Source organism: Phoenix dactylifera, chromosome 18, assembly GCF_051530095.1.
Source record: "Phoenix dactylifera cultivar Ajwa chromosome 18, Ajwa_hap1_PhDact_Kaust_v1.1, whole genome shotgun sequence".
NCBI lineage: Eukaryota > Viridiplantae > Streptophyta > Magnoliopsida > Arecales > Arecaceae > Phoenix > Phoenix dactylifera.
The window spans coordinates 2,107,849-2,135,802 of record NC_143207.1 but is presented as its reverse complement, the minus strand read 5'-3'; the positions used below and the strand labels follow the sequence as shown (position 1 = coordinate 2,135,802).

At 42.0% G+C, this 27,954-nt stretch overlaps 3 protein-coding genes across 3 annotated transcripts; all 3 read left to right on the top strand.

Annotated features, from left to right (window-relative positions):
- The first annotated feature begins 54 nt into the window (after positions 1-54).
- On the top strand, positions 55-19,262 carry LOC103724243 (uncharacterized). Its single transcript, XM_089928510.1, has 6 exons — positions 55-189; positions 1,524-1,712; positions 1,865-1,951; positions 4,154-4,912; positions 5,032-5,471; positions 17,060-19,262. Exons 2-6 carry the CDS (start codon positions 1,560-1,562, stop codon positions 18,840-18,842), a joined length of 3,222 nt encoding a protein of 1,073 aa, XP_089784636.1. The 5' UTR covers positions 55-189; positions 1,524-1,559; the 3' UTR covers positions 18,843-19,262.
- Positions 19,263-20,654: 1,392 nt separating this feature from the next.
- Positions 20,655-21,835, top strand: LOC103724248 (uncharacterized). Its single transcript, XM_008815445.6, has one exon. It carries the CDS (start codon positions 20,797-20,799, stop codon positions 21,613-21,615), a length of 819 nt encoding a protein of 272 aa, XP_008813667.3. The 5' UTR covers positions 20,655-20,796; the 3' UTR covers positions 21,616-21,835.
- A 4,732-nt stretch (positions 21,836-26,567) lies between these two features.
- On the top strand, positions 26,568-27,632 carry LOC120112574 (uncharacterized). The gene has a single exon (XM_039132156.2). The coding sequence runs from the start codon at positions 26,568-26,570 to the stop codon at positions 27,630-27,632; it is 1,065 nt and encodes a 354-aa protein (XP_038988084.2).
- Positions 27,633-27,954: the final 322 nt, after the last annotated feature.

Below are 27,954 nucleotides of genomic sequence, written 5' to 3'. Positions count from 1 at the left end.
AATCATGAGAATGAAGAAAAAGCAAATGTTTCGGGGCAGGGAATTCAAAACAAGGTGTCTACTGCTGAACCAAGTACATCACAACCGGCAGACATTCATGACCAAAAGGAAAAGGCAAATGTTCCAGAGCAGGAAGCAGTAGCATCCTTCAGATTACATGGGAGTGTTACAACTCCATTCAGTTTGGCGGTACGAATTCAGTTCTCTGCTGCTCCTAAGTTCATTTTACAATTAATGTAAATGGTTCTTTTGGAAAGTCAGAGCTAGTATTTTTGTTAATATTATGGTGGTTCCTGCAAACATTTGCATTATTTTCTCAATCCTATACTATTTAATACTGACATAATTCTAGCATCATCCTGGCTATCTAATTGAGTCCTCAAGTGTACTGGCAATATAATGGACCAACATTTGAAGTATTTCATGCAGGTCTGGCACTGTCATAGCACGTACCTGTGCTGGGCTGTGTTGTGCTGTGCCAGTGCTTCGTATTCTTGGCACGGGAACATATCAAATACTTGCTTACAACCAGTACGGTGCCAGTGTCACATGTTAGTAAGGCAGTGGAGCAGTATGTGTACTGCGATGATCTGTTGTGCCAAGCAACTCTTAAATCAGGAAACAGATTAATTTGGATTTAGCAACTAGGTGGTGGATTGTGGTTAAGGATCAAGAAGTTTATCCTTTTAAAGCTCATATCTGATTGCTCTAGTCTCTCTGATTGGTTATCTCACTTTGTGTGTACAAACATGGGACTTTCGCTGAAGAGATGAAAGCAATGGCCTTTGTTGAGGCTTGACTTCTTTCTGTCTAGACTCCTTCCAAGCATGGGGAGGTTTGGAATGGTTTTCCCTGGTTTCTTGAGCTTTAAACATGTTTACTTTTTGATTACTTAGAACTGATAAATACTGCCTTGCTCTTCCATCTATGACTGGCTGTCTCACTTTGCATGCTTGTCCATGGGATTGTGTCTGAGAGATTAATGCAATGTCTTAGTAAACTATATATTCTTTCTGTTCTCTAGACTCATTCCAAGCATGGGGAGGTTTGGTGTGTTGCTCTCTGGTTGCCTGATCTTTAAACATGTAACCAATTAGATTTCTGAGAATTACCTTCACTGGGATTTCAAAAGAAATTTTTAGGTGACTGACCTCATGGTGAGAGCTTTTTTCTTTCTTTTTTCCATCATCTTAGTCTTTTTTGATGGAGTATACCTTGATCTATTAAACTGACACGTCATTAATGAGATAATTCTTGTTCATTATTATTAATGCTGATGTCCGGGTACTCGATGGAAATAAATCGCATTCTTAAGTAATCTCGGGATTATTTTTTTTAAAATGATGTTGAATTCCAAGGGGTCAATATTATGCTAGTAATCACTGATTTTAGTTGTTACACTTTATTTTTTACAGATTCCTGTGGAAACTGCTTCACCAGCAGAAATTGCTAAAACTTATATGGGTTCTAGATCTTCAAAAGTATCTCTGTCCACTCTAAGTCTGCGAAGCCAAATTTTTCAGGAAGATGCAGCTCCATATGCGAGAAAATCATTCAATATGGCAATTGCACCAAGATTTGTTGTCCGCTTTTCTGGAATACCTGATCTTACGGAGAATGGCTATACTACCCCAAGACCACATGGCAGATCAGCAATATACAGAATGTCTCGTTCTCCATATTTTAAGGCTCATCCAATGACTAACATCAGGGTATATGCTAATGTGCTTGGAGTCAACGAACATATCTCTTTCTTTATCTTCTTATGAAGGAAATATATATATATATACACACAGAGAGAAAGCTTTTAGGTGTTTTTTGGTGCATTTATTCTTCTCATTTAGAAATCTTGTTGTCTCTTCAGGGTGGCAGACCTGTGGATGGCTATTCTGGTCCCTCAACATCATCTCAATGGACATCAACAAACATCTTGCAGTCTGGAAGCAAATTGGTATGCCTTTCTTTCTATTGCTGGTGTACACTCCATATAATTGACAGATTAACCATTGGTAGTGATACTGATCTAACTATTCTAATAAATTTAGGGTGCAAGCATGTCAGAGCGATGGTTATTTTGAATTTGACCAGACATGGGCTCTATATACTATGGGTTGTTTGCCTCTTTGAAATTCAGTCCAAACTTTGGCTGGTGATTGGTCTAAGGATTTAGGTTCCAAAACCATGGACGCTATATTGTACCGAACTGGATGGTACGGAACGTATCGAACCGGATGGTACAGAACGTACCGTACCGTACTGGTTTGGAATTGGTACATGGTATTATTGGGCCTACCGACACTCAATATGCTAAATTGGCCTCTGTATTGGGCATACCAACATAATTGTTGGGTGGCACCGGTACGGGGTTCGGTATCGAGAGAGGTTGACCATGTTGCAAACTGTATTGGTCTATACCGCGCATGCCGTATTGTTTAGCTGGGCACCAGTACTTGGTCTGCCTCTTATACTGATTGTTTATATGAAGGGATGTAATGTACTGACACTTAGTACAACCTACACAAGTTGGTGCTATTATGGGTATCAGAATTGGGAGTTAAAACCTCAATTTGGTCCAAGTAGTAAAAATCATACTTGACCTACAGAAATCTGACATGCCCTGAAAGTTTAACTGATTGAAATTTACGTTCTTGACTATATTGATGAGTTTAGATATGAGTTGAAATCCCAATGTTATGCTTATGTATCAAATCTTTGGATCCGTGAATAATAGTTGATTTAGGACCATACTTGATCACAAACTTTGACCTGAGAATTGGTAAAAAATTGCTGCTAGGTCGGGTTTGGCTATGGCTAGATCCGAATGAACGACCTATTAAATAATTCAGTAAAATGTGCATAAGTAAATTATCATGATGCTGGCATATGCGCTTCTTATTGATGAAGTCAAGGTCCTGGATTGTGCGACACAATTTTTGTCGTATGTATGATGCCCTTGTCCATAGAGCATATTGGAACATTAAAACTATTTTCTATTTGTTTAAACTCAATTAGAGTCTTGGTCATTAGTTTACTTGCGCTTAAGTTATTTAAACTCTTAAAGTTACTTGTTTGCTATGTTTGTGTTCAAGTTACTTGGCCAACAAGTTACATAGTCCACAAATTACTTAGTCCCTAAGGTTTTTTTTATTAAGTATATTGTCAGTTGGTCTCCATGTTAGGCTATGCACAGGTACACATGCATGCATATACGTAGATATATAGGTACCTGTGTATGTATGATGTGTGTGCACATACATATATACGTACGTATGAATCGCTTCTTGTCGTGTGCATTTGTGTGTGAACTTACCTACTCACCCTTTTGGCTGTACGGAAATTGCTTGTCTATCTTTTCTAACTATTTTCACATCAGATCCGTAACCCTCCTCTGCATCCACCATGTTTTCCTTGGTCTGCTTTTAATCAGTTCATCATCACTTCTCTGTCTGTTTGTCCTTGTGAACATTGTCCAATATAGAATTTTTTCATTTTTAACTGTTGCAATTTTTTGCTTCACTTTTTCCTATGTAATCCATTATATTAGCAATCAGATAGTGCTATATCTTTTGTCCTTCGTTAGTAAATTAATGGAAGCAAATCATTGCAGCTGGAGTCAAGATAAACAAATCAAAATGTTACATGGGGCTAGGGTCATTCAAGATTAATTTATTGCTAATTTGGGTGGCTTCCTTGATTTCATGCAACTTTTGACCAGAACCATGTAATTGGCTAATACATGTCATGATCCTATTATCTGACCTTTTGGCTATTATAAACCAACATTAAGGCAGCAATAGCTTAACAACTGTATACCCACATACTTGGACAGGAGTACACCTAGAGGGCTTTTTTTTTGTCCTTTGAGAATAGGAGGGAGCCCCACCCAGGGGGTCCTACCTGTTATATTGTCATCGGGGGAATACCTCCTGTATTATAATTACTTGGTGTGAGATTGTGAGGAAACACTCCTTAAGACTTAAACCATGGACCTTCTGTTTATATAAGCAAGATGTATGACTGCTGAGGTGTCTTAGGTCATCTAAAGGTTCTGTTTTCACCTATTATTCAAAAACGTTTTCCTTTCTTCTGTCACTCGATTTCTTGGTTGCCACCTTGTCTGACTATTGGACCTTCTTTTGATACCATTGAGCAGGCTCTAAAACGGGGGAGTTCAGTCTTACATAGTGATGTAGGTTCTTTAGGTCCTATGCGCAGGATTTGTCAGAAATCTAATTTAATGTCTCCATCAAGAAACATATGCTCATCACTTCCTGGAAATCTTCTTCCAACTCCCTCATCCCCTCTCAGGAAAGGTGCCAGTCAAGGATCTACAGCTTTAAATCGAGAGTCTCTACATTTAGATGAACCAAAATATGGTTCATCAGAAATACAGGACGCAGAAAATGGATATAATAGAATTCCTTCAGCAAGCGTTGTTCCCATTCCTTCCCAGTCCAGTGAGACAGGCAGGAAAATACTTCAACAACTTGATAAACTAGTGCCATCACCAAAAGAGAAATCATCTGAACTGAAAATTGTCGACAGGGATGAAACGCCATCTAGGTTGACACAAAATATGTTACATGGATGGGCTCTCAAGAGGATGGAAGATATAGATTCATCTAAGTTTCTGAAAGTGCAAGTCAGTGATAATTTGGATGTTCCTAGCAGTTCCCATCTGAAAAGCCTCGGAAGTTCTACTTCTCAAAAACAAGAGAGGGCTGGAGAGAATGACCCATTAAAGCCTGCCATTACAGGAACTCAACTGACATCTGAAGCCGTTGGTGTGAAAAAATCTGCTATGTATGCTACAGATGCCAAACCTGGTATGAGGTCTGCAGATTTTGCCTTTTCAGTTACTGCTGCTGTCCCTTCACAAAAGAAACCATCATTCCAGATGAGTGCCCCTGAGGTATATAGCCATGCATTTTAGTCTTTTTAATTGTTCATGCGACTATTTTGTTATTTTATGTAATCTGATTATTGTGGAGGATGATGATGTTGATTTTCTGCTTCTCACTTTTCTTTAAGGATTCTTTGGATTTGGATAATTATAATTATTATGTCAAAGATACCTCTGGTCTGGCTTCCACTGGAGATGATAAATATGAATTGATATCAGAGTGCAAGAAAGATGGTTCTGGAAATTTGGAGAAGTCTCCAGGATCTTCATCCAAAAGCATGCCTAATTCGACCTTGATGTTGGACAGGGGATCTGAGGCAAAAGCATTTGACAGGCCTGGAAGTGAAAAACATGATGCCTTTCTTTTTCGTGCTGCTTCTCCATTCAAGAATTCTTCCCAGACACCTTCACCACCTATGTCAACCACGTTGCTTGAGAGATCAACTCCGCAAAAGGAAGACGTTGCTGGTCCTACATTTAAATTTGGCTTTAAAGAGGCACAATCTTCTACATTCTCTCCAACTATGACTGCTGTTAGTAATCCAGCAAGCCAGAATTTTGGTGTAAGGTCAGATTCTAATTAGAGTTCAATTATCTTTTGTTTGAATATTGAGAATTTGCATAGTTCAATAGATCTGTTATCTTTAAGCAGAAAACCTCTTCAAAGAATTACATCCAAGGAATCTCATTATGAAAATAATCTTGATAGTCTGAGAAAGTTAATTAAAGTCTAGATGCAAATGCTATTAAAGATTCAAAATTTGAGTGACCCTTTATTAGCCATCATTTGCGTGAATATTGAGAATTTACACTTGTTTGGTAGGGAATAATTTTTTCCATCTGTTTTTCTCTTTGAATGGAAATCTTGTCTTTAAAGAATACATGCAACAAATCTTGTTGTGTGTCTTAGTGATATTCTGAGCATATATTATTAAAATGCGGATGCAAGTGCGGGTAAAGATTTGGATATCCAACATCATATGTTGTGAAGGTTTTTCATCTACCTATAAAATGCGATATGATTGTAAAATAAATTTAGTTGTTTTGTTTAATTCAGAAAACTTAGATTTCTAACAATATACTTTTGGCATTTTCTGCAATAATATGCAATTAGATGGTTGTATCTAGTTTTGGCAGAATATTATACATTGGCATGTAAGGATCTTGCATCCCCCTTGCCTCAATTTTGTCAAATTATGTTGGTCTAGTGTTTGTTGTTGTTTGAAAAGCATGCTGTTTTTACCTTTTGCTTTGGTTTTTTGCTATATGTCTAGGAATCATGGTATGCTAAACCAGGCCAAAGTGGCCGGTTCACCCTATACTGAATCAAACCAGCGCAGAATCGAAAAAAAGCCCCAAACCACTCCAAACTAGGTGGTTTGCACTAGTTTAAACTGGTTCGGCCCTCTCCCCTCCTGCCGCTTTCAATAATAAAGAGGCCTAAGAAGGTCTCTAAGCCTTTTCAAGCCTTTCTTTCCTTTCGTTTTGAACACCCTCCCCCCTATTTCGCCAAAAACTCTGTGGTTTCGACGATTAAAAGAGGATCTAACCCATAGAAAGGTAAGACGGCTCTCTGCCTCATTTCTTTCGTTTCTTTTTTTTTTCCAACATAAAAAAATGCCAAAAAAATTGAAAAATAAAGGGAGGTGATACCAAAATTTGACTTTGATATGATTTCATGATATGTTGTAGATCTATGAATAATCTATGCGGTAAGACTAAAATCTTTAATTTTTATTAAATCTATAATTTTTTAAACTAAAAAAATAATTCTGGATTAAAAAATTAAAAAATAAAATAAAATTTTAAAAATAACTGTAAAATTAGAAGTTTATTTAGGAGCATGCAAGCTACTCTTGACCAAAATTTGGTGTCAATTTATTTAAGTTTGGATACAATCAGACGTGGCCTAGGCCAAAATTTGAGTAAAATTGAAAAATAAGTAGCCTTTGATGTATGCCCACAGGATTAGAAAAATATATGTAGCATCTATGGTAGGGTTCTACATGGATTTAAGCTCAAATTATTTTTTTAAAATTTTTGTATTTAAAACTTATTTTTTAATTTAAGAAAATATTAAACATTTGTAATCAATAAAAAATAAAAAATTAGTATTACATACTAGTATTTTTAAAGTAGAAAACATATTTTTCTAAATTTATGATATTTAAAATTATTCTTAAATTTAAAAAGTTTTAGAAATTATATAACTAATATAAAAAGTGTGAAAAATTATTACTATGCATTAGATATTTAAGAAGTAATTTTTAAAGTAGAAAATATTTTTTTATCGTAATAAAATTTTACTATTTTTAATAATTAATAAATTGATGTACTCGATAAACTTGCAGAAATGGATCCATTGAGGAAAAAAGATCTAGAGCGTGATGTTGGTGAGGACCTTAGGCAAATACTTTCGTGTCGGCACTACTGGAGGTCCAACTAGTGCAATACAGAGTTTAGAAGGGGTAAGCAGGTTGAAACACCTAACTTGTGGTTATCCGATGTCTATATACCAAAAATCTCCACAGGAGATCCGACAATTGATGAAGAAATATTTTGTTGATTTTAGAACAACAAATGAGAGGGTTGCTAAGAAGGCAGAAGTGGACCACCAAGCAGTAGAGTTACTTTCGTATCACTTTAGGGAGTTAAAGGAGGCCTCCGCTCTAATGTGGAGTCACATATCCAAGCTGCCATTTAGGCAAACTTGGATGATCAGTGGTGGCATGATGAGATGGCTAGGCATAGAGCTCGATTTGGACCTTCAGACTATGAGTCGGGCTTTGGTTCTGCGCCCAATTGGACAGATCCATAGTTCAGAACTTTTCTAGTTAGAAAGGCCGTCAGTAAAGGTGGTGGCCATATTACATTTATGCTGGGATCTTTTGGCAGTAGGAAGCTTTCCGGAGAGATTCCACTAGAAGGCTCCATCTACGATTTAAATCTACATGCCTTTCCCACTAGCGACTCGAAGTAGCAGAGGGTTGACATCTTGTTGAAAAGGATAAGAAGAATATATGATGAGCTATTGGATTCTAGTTCTACTTCAACCATATCCTAGCTAATGTGGTTGGTAGCATGTACTAGAGGTCTGCTATTTTCTTCATACAATTTGCGGGTTTGGGTGTAGATCCTTGAGGATCGAAGAATATTTATCGTGAGCTTCTTGATAACAAAGAGTTACATAAGTGGATAACCTTGTACCGGAGCAAGTGGCCCAGGTGTGATGGTTGGAACCAAGGTATGCCGTACCGGTACCAGTAGGCATATCGATCGTCTATTGGACCATTACGGTACCGGTTCGGACCGGTTTGTACCGGTTTCGATCCGGTTTGCCGCGGGAGTACGCGGGCGCGCTGCCTAGCGTGCGGGAGCGCGGCCCAGTGCAGGGAACTGCGCACGGGCGCGTGTTCTAGCGCGGGAATCGCATGTTTTGGCGCGGTTCCCAGCATGCCCCGTGTTGCCCAGCGCGGAAAATCGCATGCATCGCACTGGCAGCATGTGCAAGCGCGCGCACCGATGCGAACAGCTCCGGTTCGCACAAAGTACGCGGAATCGACCGAGCTAATGTACCGGTGGAGAACTGTACCAATCCAGTACCGGTTGGAATCGGTACCAAACTGGCCAACCGAAAAAAAATGCGACGCGTGCGCGTCCGCATTTTAGACACAGAGTGGCATTAAATGCACACGCGGGACCGCGTGGGCTCGCACTCGTGCGCGGTGCCATGTGGGCTCGCACTCGTTCGCGGTGCTGCGTGGGCTCGCTGCCCCGCGCAGGGCTATCGCTCGCGCCCGCAAGGGCGGGATGCCCCGCGCGCTGGCCCGCTCGCGGACGATTTTTTTTTTCCTTCTCTTCTTCCTCCTTTCCGAACTTTTCCTCTCCTTTCTCCCCCTCTCCTCTCTTCTCCTCCCTTTCCCCCTTCTCCCGTGAGCAAAGGTGCTGGAACCGCGAGTAAGACGGGTGATCCTCGTCGGCCCGAGGGAGGTCGGCTCGAGGCCTGGTGCGATAGGTAGGCTTCTCTTCTTCCCTTCCTCTTCTTTCTCTTCTTCCTCTTCTTTCTTATCTCTTTCCTCTTCTTTCCACACCGGTTCGCATCGGTACCAGGTTGTACCGGTGCGAACCGCACCAGTTTGCACTGGTACTAGGTTGTACCGGTGCTGGCTGGTATCGGTACGGTACAGGCTGAACAGGTTGGTTCCGGCCGGTTCAGTAGACCCTGGATTTGCATCGGTACATGACTGTATGGTCCGTTCCGGCCCTAGAACTGGTCAGGGACCGCACTGGTTCGGTATGTGCTGAATTGGCCCGTACGGGCCGGTTCAGCATACCATGGTTGGAACGACTCTACTAGGCGGAGCATCAACTTTTTGACATACTCTGACGATTTTTTGTATAAGTCAGTTAATACTTTCGATGGGGCGCCCGACGATATGTATATCCTTAGATTGGTGGAGGTGATTGATCGGGTAGGAGAGAAGAATGTTGTGTAGAACATCACTGATAACCGGCTGTAGCATAAGGCCATCAGAGAGCTTGATGTAGCAATGGCTACATATTTTCTAAATTTCATATATTGTACATTATATTGACCTCATTGATAGAGATTGGAAAAATTTGTAGAGTGCAACAAATAGTGGAGACAACCTAGTTCATCACTGGATTTATTAATAACAACACGTGGAACCAATCATTGACAAGGATCTATGCAGCGAGATCTTGAGATCATGTTCGACACTGTTTGCTACTAACTACATTGTACTTCATAGTGTTCTTGAGAGGAAAGTAGGCCTGCGTCCAAGGTTCGCGGTACCGATCGTACCGACGTACCGGTCGGCTTCCGTAACGGTATGGTATCGGTGGCGAACCGAGCCGAACCGAACCGAACCGATACCGTACCGATAGGGCACATTCGGCCTGGTTTCGACCCCATCGTCGTTTTTTTTTTGGAGTTCTTTCATTTTTGGATATTTTTTTGATGTTTTTATGTTTAGGTTTAAGGTTAAAACTAGATGATGCAACTTATTACTTCCAAATGATTCAAATAATGAGATGAAGAACATAAAATATTTTCAAATTAAGATGCAATCAATTACATACATTTAAAGCACTCTCAGATATCTAAAATCGGATCGAGTGGCGATGCTTCTCGTCAATATCTGGATCATCAGCATAATATGGAGGCAGATCAATCCATCCCTCTAACCAAGCGGCATTGTAGTCTTGTATGCTCAATCCTCGAGGAATGCGCGTCGGGTCATAAGAACTTTCGGATCTCTCGCTGAAGCTCTGGCTCTGAGAGGTATCTTGATAAGGGGCTCAACCGAATATGCCGGCACTAAAATCCGACCCGTAAGATCCTCCGAGCTGCGTAGGGTAGTAGCCACCGGAAGATGACTCTGATGCACCATATCCATAGGCTGGCTGAGGCTGCGGATAATAGGAAAACTCGGAACTTGATACATTAATGGATCCGACTCCACATGGAAGGTCATCTGCAGCTGCATCCTGGCCTCTTGAACGACCTTGAGGAGCTCTTCTTCGATATGCAATGGTATCCGACCGGCCTATATCAGACGGCCTACCGTGGTCCGTATCTTGTGTAGCATGCGTAAACTGAGACTCATCGGTGTATCGAAAACCTCCCTCCGGCTGTGTCTCATAAGTAGTACCATACTGTCCTCCACTTCCTCCATGGCTAGTAGATCCATCACCACCAGAACCTTCATCGCTGCTGGTCCAAGTCTTCTCCTCGACACTTTCCATTGGGGCCCTTTCCTTTTCTTCTTTGCTGGGATTGATGCCCTCATGATCGAGTCGACTGGGTACTAGAGCGTCCTCGTCCTCGCATGAGAGGATCATCTCTCTGAACGGAAGCGTCGTACTAGTCATGCGGTGACTGGTTCCCCTCTAGCCACGTCATATCAGCTGTAGGAGTGCGTGGAATGTTGCGCTCAGCCCATTGCTGTGGATCGACTATAGCCTCGGTGGCTATGATGCTGGCTGGTCGTCGAGGCGATCCTGGCTCATCAAGCTCGGGCTCCTGCTGCTGGGCCGCAAGCCAGTCGAGCATAGAATTATCATCATCTGTAAAAGTTCTATAGATGGGATCTGCATACTTGAGCTCCACTTCCTCCTGAATACATTTTAGCCTCAACTGCAGATTGTAGTGCACATAAACTAGGTCGTTGAGGCGCTTTTGTGTCAAACGATTTCTCTGTTTGCTGTGGATGGGGCCGAAGGTGGACCAGTTGCGCTCACAACCACTCGAGAAGACCGTTTGGAAGAGGATTCGGATAGCTATCCGCTTAAGATTTTTTGCGGATCCGCCAAAATGAATCCACCATTCAGCTGCAAAAATATTGAAAATAATTACATTTTACATATATGATGGCCTCATAGTTGAAGATAATTCAGATGCAGAGGTGTCTTGCAGATTTGTATTGTACTTGGATTCATAGTTGTCTTGCTCACGACAGCTAGTCGCTGTCCAAAGCTGTGGCTGCCCTCTCTAAATAATTTGGTCTGTGGAAAGAAGCTTGTTGTAGTTATCTCTTCTATACATGACGCGACGACTTCTGGATCAGGCTCCATCTTATAAATAACATTACGCAGAGCATAAAAAAGTTCATCATCCATACCAATTCCATTCTCGTGCTGAAACCGGGGATTCAGATAGTATGCTGCACATAGATGACACCATCTTAGTATAATTATACAAATATATCAATCGGTATAATTATCAATATTATCGCTTACCTGCTAGATGCAATTTCCTACCCATTTGGGCTCCCCACCGCCGCTCAATGATGTCGATGTACTCCTGGGCATGGGCTACATCTGCCTCCATGATCTGAGCCTTTGCCTTCTCCATCATGTGATACAATACGCCCATCTGGGGGTCCCTCTCGCTATCCATGGCCCGCAGCACTTCATATAATGGTTTGATAGCCTTGACTATCGCATTGGCCCGCTGCCAGAATGACTGCCTGCTTACCAAGTCTTCCATCCTGCTTCCTTCAGTGTCGGTCTGGGCATATCTACTTTTCTGCCACTCGGGACTAACAAATATCTGACGTAGGGCTTCTTTCTTCTCGATAAGGCTATCAAGTGCAATGTAATTTGTAGCAAACCGTGTGACTCCTGGTCTAAGAATTTCTTCCCCTGTATACTCTCATTAAAGAAAGAACCCAAGTATGGCTATAAATATACCTGGTGATGCGTTGGGCTATCTTCACCGTATGTTGCACCCTACGGATCTTTCCAATATCCATCAAGATGAGGTCGATGCAATGTGCAGCACATGGGGTCCAGAAAATTTGTGGTCGCCACTCCATCAAGACCTGCCCGGCCAACTTATATTGTGGCCCGTTATCAGTGACGACCTGCACGATATTCTCCTCTCCAATCTGATCAATCACCTCCTCCATAAGTCTGAGGATGTACGAGGCGTTGTGCACCTTATCCGAAGCATCAACTGATTTGTGAAAGAAGGTCTTCGTATCACAGTATGTCAGAAAGTTGATGATGGTCCGCTTTGTCAGACCGGTCCAACTATCACACATCAGAGTGAGCCCATATGTGGGCCACTTGCTCTTATATGAGCCAATCCAATTCTCTAGCTCCTCCTTATTGTTGTCAAGAAGCTCACTGTAGATGTTCCTCGGGCCTGAAGGATCGACACTGGGACCGGCAAACTGTATGGCAGAAATGGCAGACTTGTAGTATGTATTGTCTGCAGCATTTGCTGGAATGTGGCTGAAGTGGAACCAGGATCCAATAGCTCGCCACATATCCTTCTTCTTCTCCTTCTTCCACATTGTGTCTACCTTTTGCTGCTTCGAATCTCTCCTGGGGAAGGAATGCGGATCTACATCATGAATTGACGCACCTGGTGGAATCCCTCCGGAAGACTTCTTTCGGCCACCAAAACCATCCAGGATAGATGCAATTTGGCTATGTCCTCTGCCCTCGCCATCCCTGATTGAGGTTGTCCTTTGAAACTCTGGATCTTGTTTGCTTTCACTAGAACCGACGCCCGACTCGAAAAACGAGGGTTCAAATCGAGCCCGATGCCTCGCCACCTCCTCCTGCTGCCACCGATTATCCAGACTCGCCCGCATGGCAGCCTGGATCTGTGCCTCCTCATCTGGACCCTCGACCTCCTGTGACTCCATTAAGTGATAGGAAGGTGCTTCTGCAGCTTGGCGTTCCATCTCCGCTTTCTGCTTGGCAGCCCTCTTCTTGGCTGCTTTGATCTCAGTGAGGTTTTTTCTCATCAGCTGACGGATGCTCGGTGGGCACTCCGAGCATGCAGATATCTCACGAGAATTACCGGCTAAGTGCTGCTTTAATCTGGTTACTCATTCTTTGAAGCACTTGTGGCAATAATTGCACTGAAACTGGTGCCGTTTACCGAGCATCTTCCCATGCTCCCAGCCAATATTACGCTCTTGGGGTGCCCTCTCCTTGATGGCTCCATTCCTACAACCACATTAATTTTTTTCAATTTCTATTTTTTTGTAATTAAAAATTAATTTTTAAATTTTTTAATTAAATTATAAATTATATAAATTCTGTGAAAACAAAAGTTAATGTCACCATTAATATCGTCCATATATCGACAACATATAAAAAATTCAAGACGAAATGGAATTATTGAATCATTTCCTATTTTTTGGCAATTTTTGACTTAATGTTTTTAAGCAATTTAAATGAAATATTAAAAAAACAATGTAGGGAAAAGAAATTTTACCTTATTTAGTTTTTGCTGGATTTTTCTTCAAGAAAAACGACGCTCTCCGATCCTTCTAATTTTTTTTTCACGCCTTTGTCTTTGCCTTTCTCTTCTTTTGCTCCTTTCTCTCTGTCTTTCCTTCACCTAAGCTGACGGATTTGGCTTTAGCATTCGGTCGGCTTTTATAGCCAACCGTTGAGGCACTGTGGCACTTTGAAAAGTGCCACAGCGCGACACTTTCGAAGTGCTACACCGGCACTTTCGAAGTGCCGCACAAAGTGCACTTTCTTTGAAAGTGCCCCACTGTGGCACTTTGAAAGTGCCTCTGGCCAGCGCTGTGGCACTAAATTTAAGCAGCGAACCGGTGCGAACCAGCCGGTTCGCACAGGTATGAAGCTCAAACCAAACGGTTCCGACCCATATTGGGTCGAAACCGTTTTATACCCCTGTACCGGACCGGTGCCAGTCGGTACCGGTCTGGTACGGGCTGAACGGACCGGTACAGGTCGGTTCAGCAGACCCTGCCTGCGTCAGATATTTGTTAGTGCTGAGTGCAGGAAAGCAAATTTGTATGGGCTGACATTGAGGAGAGCCATGTGGAGAACTTGGTGATGAGACATACATTTTGGCAACAGTCCGAGAAGATAGTGAAGGCTATCAAGCTATTGTACAAAGTGCTTCAAGTCGTTGATAGCGGCAGGTACCCCCAGATGGGCTTTTTATATCATATAATGGAGAGAGCAAAGAATCAGATTTGGAAGACAAATCCGAAGCATGCTTAGGAGTACATCAATATTATTGAGCAGTAGTGGGACTTTCAGACAGATAGGGATTTGCATCTAATAGGTAAGCAAGAATATTGAAAATTGGACTACTTCTGTCCTATACAATTTTACTAAAATAATTATAAATTTGATCTGTAGCTTACTAGCTAAACCTGAGGTTCTAGTACACCATACCTGGGATTGATATGGATGAACTTTTAACCGTTCTGTGTAATATGATCTACAAGATGGAGCTTGATCCAGAAGTTGCAGTTCTGTGTTTACGAAAGGTAAGTTAAGTGGTATGCGTAAGTTAACTTGTATCTTGAATCATTAACATGTTATAGCACATCTTTTTCACAAATAAAAATATTTAGGGAGGGCACTAATAGCTTTGGAGTCTCCATAATTATTATAAATAAGAAGTATATTAGATATCAACAATAACTATTAGTTGATGTTAGTTACTAATATGATACTAGCTTATATGTAATTTTTTTCAATAATTTTATAGCTGAATGATGGATTCATTTTGGCTTGTCGGCGAGACATCTTAAGTGGCTAGCTATTCATATCCTCTTCCAGAGAGTCTTCTCTTGTGGCTGTTAATGCAACTGGTCCACCCTTTCTCTCATTCACAGCACGAAGAGTAACTGTCTGACATGGAAATATCTTAACGACCTCGTATCTGTTCACTGCAATCTGAGGAAGTATACGGATTCGATTGACAATGCTTTTGTTCAGGATGAGAATGATCCCATCATTGGATGGTTTGTGGACCAGCAGCAGAGGCCAGAGCTTGATGAGCTAGGATTGCCTCCATGATCAGCCAGTTCATAGCTAGCGAGGATAGGGTGGATGTAGAGTAATAGGCAGATTGCAATATTCCACATATGCTTCTAGTTGATCAACCATAGCTATAGGGATCACTGGGGAGCCGATCATAGCATAACTCCATATCTGAGACACCTTTGTAGAGATATGACAGAGAGTTGTTGAGACGAGACTACCACGCTACCCGGTCGACTTAGTCAGGAGGGCACGAAGGGAAAGCAAGTAGCTGCTCACTACAGCTTGAAAGGAAGTGGAAAGATAGTTATAGTTTCGATAGAGAGAGTGCAGTTAGTTCATTTAGATTTAAAGATCAGAAAGAGCAGCGAAGGCAGTTTGGTGATCATGAATTTGGTGGCCACGAAGGGAGTGAAGGACCTAAGACTATCGTTTATGAGATTGCCGCAGGATGGTTTTTGATTCACCAGCGAGTTCTAGTTTACGTATGCCATAGTATAGGGATCATAGTGTATGCTCTGCTTGCGAGGATATGATTGCATATAAGAGATGGGCTTTTCGAGGTCGTTTAGGACACGATGCAGCTGTAGATCTTGTATGTGGAGTAGGATTCATAGATATATCAGGTTTCGAGTTGTATGTTAGATTCTATTACCTACAGCCATAGACAGTGTATGACCTATACGAATATGGATATGGTATATTTAAGGCATCGTCTTTTAGTAGCTACTACCCAATGCAATCCAGAGTATCTTACAGGTCAGATTTTGCTGCCGGCATATTCGGATGAGCTTCTATACAACTATATTATTAACTAGAGGACTTTCAGAGCTAGAGGTTCAGTGAGAGATTCGAGATTAGTTACAATCCAGATCCAGAGTGCGTACTTTGTTGGATGATCATACAAGATTACAACGCAGCTTCGCTAGAAGGGTGGACTGATGTGTCTTCTGATTATGCTAACGATCTGAATATTTATAAGAGACATTGCAACTTGACGAAATTCTAAATATTGGTATATATATATTGTGCTTTAAATACATATAATTAATTGTATTATTTTATATTTTGTATCTCACTAATTGATTTTGGGATATTTCATGTTGCTTCTCCTAGCATGCAATGCTAGGATTGCTGGCTTTTTTCTTTGCATTTTGGTTTTGGCCTGACGCTAATGCAAAAAGTTAGGGGTGGCAAACCCAATGACAAGTTTTCTAGATTTTTGCCTTTCCAAGATAGCACTGTTTTAGAGCAATGCCATGGAAAAGTAGAAAATTCACTTCAAAACATCAATAAGCATTATATAAGGTATATCGAGGTGATAGAAACATCAAAAAACATTAAGAAACATCAAAAAACATTAAGAAATATCAAATTAGACTTCAAATCATTTGAAAAACTAAAAAGAAGTTTGATTACTTTTCATTAAAGCTTAAAAGAAATTAAAAAAAAAAAATGGTTTGTCGGTTCGGAATTGGCATGCCACAGCGTACCGTGTGTTGGTATGGTATAGAACCGGTAGCTGACTGGTATGGTTTCCGGTACTAGTTCGGCTAACCTTGCTAGGATCAAAAAATCTGTGTTCTCAATGTTACCATCTTATGTTCGTTTTTGCCATTGATGAACGGTCAAAGTTCTAGGAACTAGTTATTGTCTTTCTGAAAATGTTATTTATCTATCAGAATCACCTTTTTTCAATTTCGACCCTCCAGTCGCTATATCTTTCAGAGTGAAAATCTGAAACAGTAGTGCCTTAATGGCATTTGATGTGGTGTTCTAAATTTGCGAGCAACTTCATTTCTTTGATGCTTTTTTCAGAATTTCGTGGACTTTCTGACTTTCAGTTCTTTCTATGTTTTGTAGCAACGATGCTACATCAACTTGTTCAGATGGTTCAAATTCAGATAAAGAAGGTAATCAGAATGCTGGAGGTGTGTTCAAATTATTTGGAAATGCTGCTTCCTTGGGGTTGTCTTGTTCAACTAGTCCAGCCCTGTTTGCTTTTGGATCTTCTGCAACACCAACGCTAAGCAATTGTTCACTGTCTTCAGCCTTGATGATTTCTGCTGCCTCAGCCATGACATTCTCTGATGGTCTGGTGACCTCCGTTTTCTCCTCTAGCATAGTCACTAGCACCAGTTCTGGTAGTCCTACTATCTCATCTGCAGTCACTGTATGTTCCACGATGCCAACATTCCAGTTTGGCTCTGGTGCCTCTATAGGTGCTTCCATCTCAGTTACACCATCTCCAAACCAACCTGATTCTAAAGTTTTGGAAGGAAAGTCTGTTAAGGCATCCTCTTTTGGCATAAGCAGTTCCATCACTCTTGATTCAGCGGTTGCATTCTCAAGGACAGGCAGCAACAATTCTGCTTCAGCAACATCATCTGTATTTTCAAGCATGGGAACAAGCAGTTCCTCTGTTGTGCAAGAGTCACCATTATTTTCAAGCACAGGCAGTGGTTCCATGGCTCTATCGACATCTTCGGTCTCTACAGACAATGGTTTTTTTGCAACCACTGCTTCAGCGCACTCTAGCGATGAGAAGTTGTCCTTTGCTAATAACAGTACTCAGACCTTGCCTTCTTTTGGTGCCACAGGTGGATCCATTTTTAACACCCAGGCAACTCAATCTGGAAATGGGGTTTCAAATTTTTCACAAAGCTCCTCAAGTCAGTTTGATTCCTTTACCTCCCAGCCGGTATTTGGGCTGACTGGCTCTTCTTCTTCAGGTTCGACTTGCTCGCTATTTGGGTCTGCAACTCCTGCTACCAGATCTTTTGCTACAAGTTCCATCTTTTCTTTTTCCACCAGTGGCAGTTCTTCCAGTTCTGCAAGCAGTGTGTCCTTTGCATCAACAGCACCTTTTGGTACAAGTTCTGGCTTTTCTTTTTCCTCTGGTACCATTTCTTCTTCCTCTGGTACCATTTCTTCTTCCAGCTCTGATGGTAGGACTTTGTTTGCTCCAGCGACATCTTTTGGTTCAGGTTCTGTTTTCCCTTTTTTCACTGGCGCTGGTTCTTCTTCCAGCTCTGGCAGCAGCTATTCCTTTGCATCAACAGCTGCAGATACATTCAATTCCATTTCTCGGCCATCAACATCGTCCATTTTTTGTTCCACTTTTGGATCCACCACATCCTCACCATCGACAGGATTTTCATTTGGATTGTCTGCCCCCTCTTCAGCTAGTTCTTTTAGATTTGGCACATCATCTGGGCCAGCATTCTCATACACTTCAGCTGGAACCACTGCAACCACCTCTCCCTCGCCTTGCGGAGTACAAAATCCGGCAGTTAGTTTCAGTTCAGGAGCTCCCGGAAATGATCAGATGAATGTTGAGGATAGCATGGCTGATGACACCAACCAGGCTTCTGCTCCCGTGGTTCCGACAGTTGGTCAACAGACAAATTTAACTGCCAACCCAAGCTTTATGTTCAGCTCTCCAGCTGCTCCATCCGGTGGGCCATCAGTCTTTCAAAGTGGGAGCCAGCAGAATACTTCCATTCCGCAGAACCCCTCTTCATTTCAAGCGGCTGGCAGTCTAGAGTTCACTGCTGGAGGCAGCTTTTCTTTGGGAAGTGGTGGTGGTGACAAGTCTGGCCGCAAGTACATAAGAGTTAGACGAGATAAACATAGGAAAAAGTAGGACAAGAAAATTTCAATGGATCATTTTTAGATGCTCTGGTAGATATTGCACTGGAAGGAAACTTATTTTTATTGCCATTACATTGCCGAATATTTTGAAGGAAAGAGGTAAAAATCATCTGTTGTTTCTCTTGTTAATGCTCGATTTTCTGGTATGGAGGCAAGCCGGCCTCTCCTGGCCCTCAGAAGCTGGTTAGCAGTTTGATGTTATGCTTGCTTTATTTTTATGCCTTATTTGTTCTTTTTGGTTGCCTTTGGGCTCTGTTGTTGCAATTTTGGTTTATGCAGATATTTTTGCATTTTGGAATGGTCCCAAGGACTGGCACTCAATGCTGCTGGTTTGGATGTACTTGTAACATAGATCTCTCTTTATATAACTGCTTGAATGTAAGCTGGGTCATATTACTGCTTTTCTTCAACATATGATATGTGGTTTTATTTTCCTCTGAAGCTCATTTTGGAATCACTTTTACCTGCTTTTTATACACAAGGCAGTTTGTAGTGTTGCTTGCACAATTGTTCAATCTAACCCTTCTGACTGAGACATCAACACCAGCCCAGCATCATCTACTTGCTATGCATAAAATAAGGTTATTTAGAATTTTTGGCAATGGATTCAAAAACTGCGGGAAAGGCATGGTACTGAATTGTCATCCCATACTAGATGGATGCAAAATCAATGCTAATACAGGTGCCAGGATGTTGAACCCATCTATACTAATGCATACTGGTAGTATTGATTTGTACCGGCCTATATTGGTGCCTACTGACGTACCATAGGGATCAGTCAATGGTTATTCATTGATTTTAACGCGATAAGTTTATTTTTATTATTTGGCCAGACTGTACCGATTCTGGATTATATTGAGGGCATATGATTTGGTATTGGTATTTAAAATCAGCCTTTAATTTATTTTTGTTATTATTAGTTTTTTTTGCTTAAACTTTGATCTTGCCATTGTTGAAGGTACACAAATTAGAGAGCTTGTTAGGTTCTTGTAAACTTAAACCATCTGATTTGGAGTTAATTAACCCTATCCCAGTTATATGAGCGTGTATGCTTTTGTTCTTCATTTCTTTAAATTTTCCTTCTTGGCAATAAATATGGTGGTTGATGGCTCTCCTTTCCCCTCACAAAAAAGAGAAGCTGCATGCGCGCAAACAAGAACATAATATGCAGACATGTTTTTTTCTTCCGTGATGGGTTAACAATCAGAAGTAATTCATGCTTTTGTGATGTTTCCAGAATCCATTTAATTGCTACTTGCTAGAATTAGTTGACTTCTTTATTACACAGGGATTGTTGTGGGCATCAGAACAGAACCGGTGCGTCGATTATCTCTGCAATGTTCTTCGCTAATTTTATGATAAAGTCGACATTTGCACTATGTTTTTATGATCATTTTTGTATTTAAAAGTGAAAATTCAACCACTAATGATCTTGCTATATTGGGAAACCATCTCAACGCCATATTTTTCATATATCAGCAACTACGCCAGAAACTCTAAGCATTCTATTGAATCGAAAAACTAAACCAAAGCGTTGACCACATGAGTAGGCTGAGAATTTTTTTTTAATAGAAGTTTAATATGGTTTAAATATCTAGGAGATACACCTCTAGTGGAATTGCAATATCTGAGAGAAGTTTAGCATGGGTTAGTTTTTCGATTCCTGCATGGAGTTTCCAACGTAGTTGCTTTATGAACAATATGGCGTTGAGATAGTTTCCATCATAGAGACTTCTTTATTTTCTTTTCTGGGCACCTATTGGCAGCTAGGCTCCTAATTCTATTACCGTCTTTTTCTTAATCTTCGTTTCTTGACGTCTTTAGACTCCTCACGAGCCTCAAAGTCCTCTTAAGAGAAGAAGGCTACCAAATTAGGAACTCAATAAAATTCGTTCTCCAACCATCGCTATCTCGGACTTCGCGGACCAAAAAAGCATAAATATTCCATGCTTATTCTATCTAGCAAAACCCAAGCTTCCTTCCTTTCCCCTACTTCTTTTCTACTCCGCCCTCTTCTTCTGCTATTCTTCTGCAATACTATTGTGGTATCCATCATGGGCCGGCGTAAGATCGCCATTGAAAAGATCCCAGAGACACAGCAGCGGCAGGTCTGCTTCTCCAAACGGCGGAAGGGGCTCTTCAAGAAGGCTGCTGACATCTGCGCCGCCTCCCGTGCTTGCTCAATCGCCATCGTCATCTTTTCCGCAGTGGGCAATTTATTCACTTTTGCTCACCCCGGTGTTGAAGCCATATCTAGACGATTCTTAGGCAACGAAGCACTTATCGACCAATTGTCTAACAAGGAACCAGAAAATACCCATGCAGCCATTGGTGATGATGGAAATTCCTGTCAGGAAGAATCAGATGACGGTTTTGATGTTAGTGACGCAGAATCAGATTGTGGTGATGAAGAGGAGATGATGATAACGGATAACGACAGAGAAGAGACAGTAAAGCAGGACGTGGGAAGGGAAGAGGAGGAGAAGGAAGCCAGAGAAGAGGTGATGAGAAAGGATAACAATAGAGAAGAGACACTAAAACAGGAGGTGGGAAAGGAAAAGGAAGAGAAGGAAACTAGAGAAGAGGCACAGGAAATACTGGAAGGCGATCAGTTCTGGTGGAACAAGCCAATAGATGATCTCAGATTGGAAGGGCTGCTGGAGCTGGAGAAGTCTATCATGGAGCTACGAGATAAAGTTCGCGACAGAGCTGGTTTTCTCCTTGCAGAGAAGCCATTAAGTCTATGTTCATGGAATCACAAATAATTGTATGCTTCTTCTTTTTATTTTATTTTTAGTTCTCTTTGGTTTTCTTTTCTTTTATTGCTCCAGAGTTGTGAGAGTATGAGTCTTTGGATTGCCTTCTTCTGTTTCCCGGTATCGAAGGCTTCCCAGCCGCTACTAAGATGCGTTTTGCTAACATCATATTGCTTTTCTTTTTTATGGCTGCAAGTAACAACGTTATATCGTGTTTTGGTGTCGTAAACGTTTTGCTCGTGTGTTTTTTATGCACAAGGAAGGAGTTGAGAAAAATATAAGAGGAACGTATAAATAGAAGATTTGATTAGAAGTGCATAAAAAGATCCAACAAATTACTTGACATTATTTCTGTTTATATACACTTTTAATTTTACTATTGATTTGATTGGATGGATCCACATTACCAAATAAAGGTATAGGTTTCAAAAAGGAAAGGCAAGGGTTTTATCAGCGAAGGAAAATCATAGGAGATTCTGTATAACTTGATTTTTCTTGACTTTTGTTAGATTAAGTTTTAGCATAATATTACAATAATATGATAAGAATGTAAGTACAATTTATCAATTACATAACTGGATATTGCACCTTGTGTTAAAACAAGAAGAGATTTACTATGATGCACAAGTGTGGAACTCCTACATACATAACAATTAAAGAACTTCAATTCCAAATATGTTACACATTGGCCACTCTATATTCCCCACAAGGAAAAGTAATTTATAATATGCCCACTATAACATTAATTCGTGCTAATCTTCTGCAAACCCAGGTACAACAATAGCTTACCATGTTCTTGCTTAGGATGCCATGTTCTTGAGTGTACCAAGTAAGTTTTGAAGAGACCAAATAAAAGGACAAAGAAAATACTGTGACTTTTAAAGAACCAGAAGATGCTAGGGATACGTCCTTTTTGATAGAAGTTAAAAGATATATACTACTTTAGTTAGTTTTGTACATATCCGGATCTAGGGCATACTTCTAATACTTTTGTTTGTACAATCTGCAATTTCATAGTTTTTTCTGAAGCTACAGTTTTAATAGGATTTGAATTCAAAAGAGTTGCAATGGTTTGTAAGAGGGGGGCCCATATGGATTGCAAGAGGAGGGAGGCGCTTAGCAACAAGGGATTGGGTGCGGCAGGGTAAGTTGGCTTGCACAAGAAGACAATAGGTCAAGGTTGACCCTAAGCTGATGGACGAGTCCATCAGGAGTTTCGGCAGAGAGCTATTTTTTCGGTGATATTTTTTCGATCCTATTGGTTTACGTGGAATATAGTGTGGTGGAAGGATAGATAAACAAAAATTGTAAGCAAAAGAGATTCCACTAAAATAATCTCTTTTCTCGAGGGTCAATTGCAAAGTGTTGTTGGACATTTTTGTAATTTGTAGAAGCCCAAAATTTAGAATTAAAAGAATATAAAGGAAATTCTGAAAAATAGTTTTTCAATTATGATCCTACGGCCGACAATAGAGATCCCTAAAGATCCCACGCATATCATTGCCTAGGATTTTATGTGGTGGCTATAAATAGTTAGGGTTGGCCATCAGGACATAATACATAGAAGCATAAACCCTAAGAGAGGCATTGAGCATAGATCTTTTGGGAGGTAGCACACTTGGGTTGCTAGTGAAATCAGTGTTTCTTTGAACTATTTTATTTTTGCAGGACTTTTTTCTTTTCATTTCTTCCGCATCAAATAGGAAGAGATCCTTCAGTTTCTGCTGGCCCAGTGTGGAAGTCCAAAACCTAAGATGATATTTCCTACTGATTCAGTATTCCAACCGATCAAAGGTAGATTAATGAAATGATTTAAATTATGTATATATATATGTATCGTTTGGCTCTGAGCATGACTACGTATGGAATTAGACTTGATTACATGCCTTGCCATAGGGGGTAAACGTGGCAACCCCACAATGAGGGTAAACATAGCATGACTCTACTAGAGGGGATATATATAGTGACCCCGCCATAGGGGTAATCATAGCGTGACCTAAGTCACATGAGTTAAATTTAGCGTGTGATCAGTACTCTGATGGAGAACCTTGACCGTAGGGGCTAAATGTAGCAACCCTAGCCACGGGGGTAAGCACGAGTGTGACCTATGTTGTAGGGGTTAAATATGGTCATAGTCATTGACTATAGAGCAAAAATTATAAATCAAGTACTCATGTATAAGAATGCGTATAAATTGATATATCTGTATTTGAAAACTTGTATAGTATAATCTTGAGACTTGAATAATTTTACTCTGATTTCAATGATTAATTCATTTTATGTATAATACTGAAAGATGAAATGTATCATGTTAGTATATGAAAATTGTCAAGAACTGATTATTATAAAATCGCATGTACACATATATTATATTTATATGGTATGAATAAGTTGTATTATCAAATAAATATGATTTAAATCTATAAAGTGGATTTGTTACTTACTGAGTTGTGAAGCTCATATATAATCTTTATATATATATATATATATATATTTCAAATTTAAAGATCTAATTTTAGAGGGCGAGTAACAGTATTTTGGGACATATATATAGACGCAAGACTGTCCGGTAGTTGGTAGATTAGTCTTTGGATCAGCTGATATAATAGTGTGTTATATATGGATTATGTATGAATGCTTTAAATATTGCATGGTTTGGGATGTAAGTATAATTATTAGTTATTTCTAATAAATACATCTGCAGGGGTATGGAATATATTACATGCTTATAAAGTCGTTCCTTGTGAGTATGCGGTGGTTGATCGCTCCCTCAAATAGTGAATATATGTCGGGGGCATGAAAGATACCAAGACTTGTTTACCTGTTGAACTTTTAATATATTTTGAGTTTTTGGTTCGTCTCTTATAGAACTAGCCTGATAGCACACGTGTTTTGAGCTTGTTTGGTTAGAAAACAAGCCAATATCGAGTCTCCTTTATGGTTTGGCTTAAAGGTGCCTAGTCAACATTAAGCCTCCTTCGGGTGAAGTCTGGACCTCCAAATCCAAGTGCAGTCCGGCCCCGGCTTATGCCCTGGCTCATGCCCTCGGACTTCACCCGAGGGTTGCTCTCTTTCTATGGAAAGTGTTCTGGAACCGACTTCCTACGAGAGCAGAGCTGAGCAGGCGAGGGTGGGAGGTCCCAGCTGAGTGCGGGACGTGCGGAGCTGAGGAGTCAGCGGACCATGTGCTCTTCCAGTGTACATGGGCGCGGTCGACATGGCAGTGGGCTGGGATCCCGCGGGGGGCCCGGAGGGAGCGGCTACAGTTTCTCAGGGTGACACGACAGTGGTTAGCCTTTTTACGGACCCGCGAGGAGGGCATTAGAGCTACTTGCACAGCACTTCAGATCTGGCTGGCAAGGAATGTCCGCACTCTCGGTGAGCGTAGGGTGTCACCGAGGTTTGTGGCAGAGCTCGCTCGAGCACAGGCCTCGGAGATCAGACCCGCCTTTCTTACAGATAGACCTTTGACAGCTCGGGACACCTGGGGTTCCCCCCTGCTTCGGCAGCTTCTCAGTTGGTGTTTTTCACCTGGGAGCCCCCACCCTTGAGCTTCCTCAAGGTCAACTTCGATGGGTCGGTTCTGGATGGCGGCACGCGAGGCGGTGCAGGCTTTGTCATACGAGGCCCGCACTTCAGGGTAGTGGCCGCAGGTGGCTGTCAGTTGTTTGATACATCGGTGCCTGGAGCAGAGTTGCATGCAGCCTGGGTAGGCCTTCGACATGCGCGGGTAGTACTGCGGGCCAGCTCGATTATTTTGGAGGGGGACTCGGCCACTGTTGTCCGTTGGATTCAGAGGGGATTGGGGGGTGAGAGCACAGACCATCCCTTGATTCGCGATATTGTGATGATGAGTGAGGGAGGGGCCACTTTGGCCAAACATGTATTCAGGGAGGCCAATGGGGCAGCCGATTGGGTGGCTAGCCATGTGGCCCACCACTCGGGGTATGCCCTCTGGTCAGGGGAGGCGGAGCTGCCATTGGCACTCCGTGAGGTCTTGTATTTTGATTTTATTGGGTGTATTCGTACCCGTACTGTATGAAGTACCCGTTTTTAGCAACAAAAAAAAAAAAAAAAAAAAACAAACATCAAGCCTCCTTTATGCTTAACTTTGATAACAAGCTCATTCAATCACCAGATGAATCAATTTCACAATTTGCAGCATGAAAGTGAGCAAAACTACATAGGATAATTTAAATTAAATAAATGCAATCAGAATGATTTGTTTACAGACCAAATCTGTTCATGACTTCATGTGAGACCAAAATTGTTCATTGCGAGCCCGTTTCGGGTAACGAATTGGGGAGTGCCGATATTACCATTTCTTTTTATGCTGCTGCTTTTTCTTGCAAATTTTTAAAGTACGGAGACGAAGGAGAACAGCCACGAAAGCCCGAGTGGACCAGCAATCGGCGGGCGGTGACCAACGGCTGGAGCCGGCCGCGAGTACAGGTGGCCGACTGTCCCGTTCGCTGTCGCTGGCGGCGGATCTGACGGAGCTAGGCTGGATGGCGTCGCAGGAGATGGCTCCGGGGGAGGTGTTGACGGAGATGACCGGCGAAGTTAGTGGCGCTGGGAGTGGCTCGGAGGGGCAATCGACTTTGAAGATGAACAGTCCGTGCCAAATGGCACGGGTGTGTAGTGAATCAGAGTCTTCAAAGGGGAAAGGGAAAGTGGTGGTTTCTGAAGCAGAGAAGTTGGACCTTAACGGTGGAGGGAAGGAGTTTTCTGAATGTGTAGGGAGGGGGGGGGGAGACTGGCTCAAATGGCTCGGGCTCGGTGGACAGTTTGTGCCATATGGCACAGAGCAACAGTCAGCATCTTCAAATTTTGGCTCAACTAATGGCTTCGGCAAAGGGGGTGCGAAGTGACTCACTAGGAGGCGCAGGGTGTATGGATGAGGATGCAGGGGGTAGCCACAACTCCGGAGTTGAGAGTTGTGCGGGATCATTGGGTGATTTATGAAGATCTTATTGTGGAACTGCCGGAAGGCGGGGAAACCCTCCTTTGCTCCGGCTTTTGGTAGGTTGGTGCAACAGCACAACCCGGATATTTGTGTGTTATTTGAGACTCGGCTTTGTGGTAGTAGCTTGCAGAAGGTGAGTAGGGTGATTCCGAGATCGTGGGGGTTCTATGCTGTGGATTCTCGAGGATTGTCGGGAGGTATAATTGTCACATGGGGTTTGGGTCGATGTACATTGGAGTGTTTTAATGTTTGCTCTCAAGAGGTGATCTTGGTGATTTCGGAGGGCAATAGGTGTCCTTGGGTTCTCTCAGCAGTTTATGCTAGCACTGATTATAGGGTCAGGAGGACACTATGGGAGGAGGCTATGCAGCTGATAAGTCATGGTCACCCTATGTTGGTGGCAGGAGATTTTAATTGTATTGTGGATGCTTCGGAAAAGATGGGGGGGAACCCTTTCACTCTCAATAGGAAGATCAAGGAGTTTCAGAATTTTCTCACTGCCAATGGATTGATTGATTTGGGCTTCTCAGGGTCTAGGTATACATGGTGCAATAATCAGCAGGGGCGGGCCCGAGTCTGGGAGAGATTGGACAGAGTCTGTGCTACAGCTGGGTGGGTTCAGTGCTTTCCGGATCATCGTGTCAGACACTTGCCGAGGATTGCCTCGGATCATCATCCATTGCTGGTGAATACTGAGATACACACCCCTGTTCGCTCCCCTTTCAGATTCGAGAAATTCTGGCTGAGCTATCCACGTTCTTGGGAGATGGTGAGGGAGGCATGGTGCTCCCCGGTTAGGGGTGATGCTATGTATCGGGTATCCCGAAGGTTGGAGTTGACTAGGCGGAGGTTGAGAAGGTGGAATCGGGAGGAAGTGGGGAACATTTTCAGGAGGACAGAGGAAGAAGAGGAGGCCATCTCTAGATTACAGGTTCAGGAGGCACAGAGGGGAGGATTATCGGAGGAGCAGATGGGGGAGCTTAGATCTCACTTGGCATTGCATGATTCCCTTCTCAGACAGCAGGAAACACTATGGAGACAGAAGTCCAGGGTACAGTGAATTTTGGAGGGGGACCGAAATACCAAGTTCTTTCACCAGTCGACGGTGATCAGGAGGAACCAGAACAGGATCAGAGCTATCAAGGGTGAGGATGGCCAGTTATCAGATGACCCGGTTGTAATCCGGAGGATTGTGGAGTGTTTCTTCAGAGCGAGGTGGACGGAGCAGAGTGGAGAGGGGGGCCGAGTGGAGCTGCCGGTGCCGGGAGTGAGGGTGTTGGTGGAGGAGGCTGCTGTGTTGATCAGGCCGGTCTCGGTGGAGGAGATTCGGGAGGCGGTCTAGTCTCTTGAGGGGGACAAGGCGCCAGGACCGGATGGCTTTC

Bases quoted from the DNA above. Each gene is read 5' to 3' on its own strand.
- LOC103724243 (XM_089928510.1), top strand. From the start codon at position 1,560: ATGGCAATTGCACCAAGATTTGTTGTCCGCTTTTCTGGAATACCTGAT. The intron at 1,713-1,864 runs GTATATGCTAAT...TTGTCTCTTCAG, and splicing joins ATCCAATGACTAACATCAGG to GGTGGCAGACCTGTGGATGG. The intron at 1,952-4,153 runs GTATGCCTTTCT...ACCATTGAGCAG, and splicing joins TGCAGTCTGGAAGCAAATTG to GCTCTAAAACGGGGGAGTTC.
- LOC103724248 (XM_008815445.6), top strand. From the start codon at position 20,797: ATGCTTATTCTATCTAGCAAAACCCAAGCTTCCTTCCTTTCCCCTACT.
- LOC120112574 (XM_039132156.2), top strand. From the start codon at position 26,568: ATGAAGATCTTATTGTGGAACTGCCGGAAGGCGGGGAAACCCTCCTTT.